This window comes from Etheostoma spectabile, unplaced genomic scaffold (assembly GCF_008692095.1).
Source record: "Etheostoma spectabile isolate EspeVRDwgs_2016 unplaced genomic scaffold, UIUC_Espe_1.0 scaffold465, whole genome shotgun sequence".
NCBI classification, from domain to species: Eukaryota; Metazoa; Chordata; class Actinopteri; order Perciformes; family Percidae; genus Etheostoma; species Etheostoma spectabile.
In genome coordinates, this window is record NW_022605616.1 from 176,791 (window position 1) to 178,451 (window position 1,661).

General features: G+C 39.2%; 1 protein-coding gene across 1 annotated transcript in view; it reads right to left on the minus strand.

The window, feature by feature from the left end:
* LOC116686761 (plasma membrane calcium-transporting ATPase 2) overlaps positions 1-1,256 on the minus strand; it is a 6,950-nt gene extending 5,694 nt beyond the window's left edge. The window contains 2 exon segments of the mRNA XM_074783851.1: positions 373-570; positions 1,043-1,256. Of these exon segments, the coding sequence (XP_074639952.1) occupies positions 373-570; positions 1,043-1,178 (334 nt within the window). The 5' untranslated portion in view covers positions 1,179-1,256.
* Between the last annotated feature and the right edge of the window lie 405 nt (positions 1,257-1,661).

Genomic DNA, 1,661 nt, shown 5'->3' on the forward strand with positions numbered 1-1,661 from the left:
TTTCCCTTTGGGGATCAATAAAGTATTTCTGATTCTGATTCTGATTCTGAACACTTTAAATGAGTATGAAGTTTGGCTCGCAGTTGAGGAGGCGTTTTAAATGTTGACCCATTCTCACCGCTATAAGAATGTAGACAAATTTGGCTCAGACCACATCAGAATGTGCTTTTAGTGATGTCCTGAGAATACTGACGCCCTGAGAGTATTTTCACCTATGCTTAGAGCTGTCCACTTGTGATCTGATTGCCTTAGATCAGATTAAATTAACTAGAGAAAATGGGACCCCAGACCACCTCAGTGACTGAAAACAACAGAAAAGAGGGAACACATTGTGACCATCCGTTGATCTGACTGTTAAAAATAAAAACTTACTCTGTCGTATTTGCATGGGTGGGTGGTAGAACGACAGGGCCAGTGAAAAGATGGCTGCCAGCCTCAGGAGGATCAGGGTGACATCCTGCAGTGCCTCCCACACTAGCTCCACAAATGTCTTTGGTTTTTGTGGAGGGATGTGGTTCTGGCCAGACTCTTCTCTACTTTTGACGATGTCCTCCGATGTTCCATTTAAACCTGTCTCAGGAGACAAAAAGGCAACATCAGAGACAAGTCCTCCTATGATCCTGGCGTACACCATTTTCCTGAGTTTATGTTTAATGTAACATCTTTTGATCCAAGTAAATGTCATAAGTGTTTTCAAAATTTTTGATCATTAAAAAATATTTTAGGCTCACACCTTTTTGATGGGGTAAAACCTACACAAGATTACAATTTTAACTACCATGAAAATGTAGAATTGTTTTTAGTATTTATGTGTAATAAGCTAAACAGGCCACGTCATGTACCGCAATGGGAAAGGGATGCTCCTAAAATGCACTCTCCATCTGAATTCATGCATGTCTTATTGTCCTCTGAAAAATCGAATGGTTGCTCTCTTCTTTATGCACACATCATAGTAAACTTGCAAATGTATGTAGCCAAATGTATTTATGTGCATGTAAAATATGTAGTTTGGCTTCAGAAATACTGTGGAGAATATATTTACCTTTAACAGGTGATGTTCTCAGTCTGGCACACGGTGCGTTAACATCTCCGTATGTCTCCTTGATCCTTGTCACTGCCTATTCTTCTCTTTGCTCCATGAGGGAGCGCAGCTCCTGCAATGAGCAGCTGAAGTGCATTCGGTGGTTGGCCACATTGACAGAGGCCTGGCAAAGAACACAGACTCAGGGGTCGGCCTAGGGTGCAGATCTGGTCTGACAGGGGGGATAAATAAGGTAATTTATATAATATGACTGAACATTTAGACCATTTCCTAGAATATACTGAGACATACCTTGTGTATCATCATAAAAAACATGTGTCCGTAATCCTCAACATTATGATGAGGTTAAGATGTTAACATACTGTAGTTACCATCTAAGTTAACATTCTAAGGAAGAAGTGACTTTAAACATTGTTGGTGGGGCCTGATATTTTCATGGCCAGCAACTAACGCTACTTCTGTTACTGTTGTGCATGTGGCCAATGAAGAACCTTGAATTAATATATAGATAAGTCAATGTCTGACAAAATTGTCTTTCTGACTGTAAGGTAAATTACAAACCCTAGATTGTAAAACGCATTAAAATTATTTACTTTTTTTTATATATTATACTTTATTA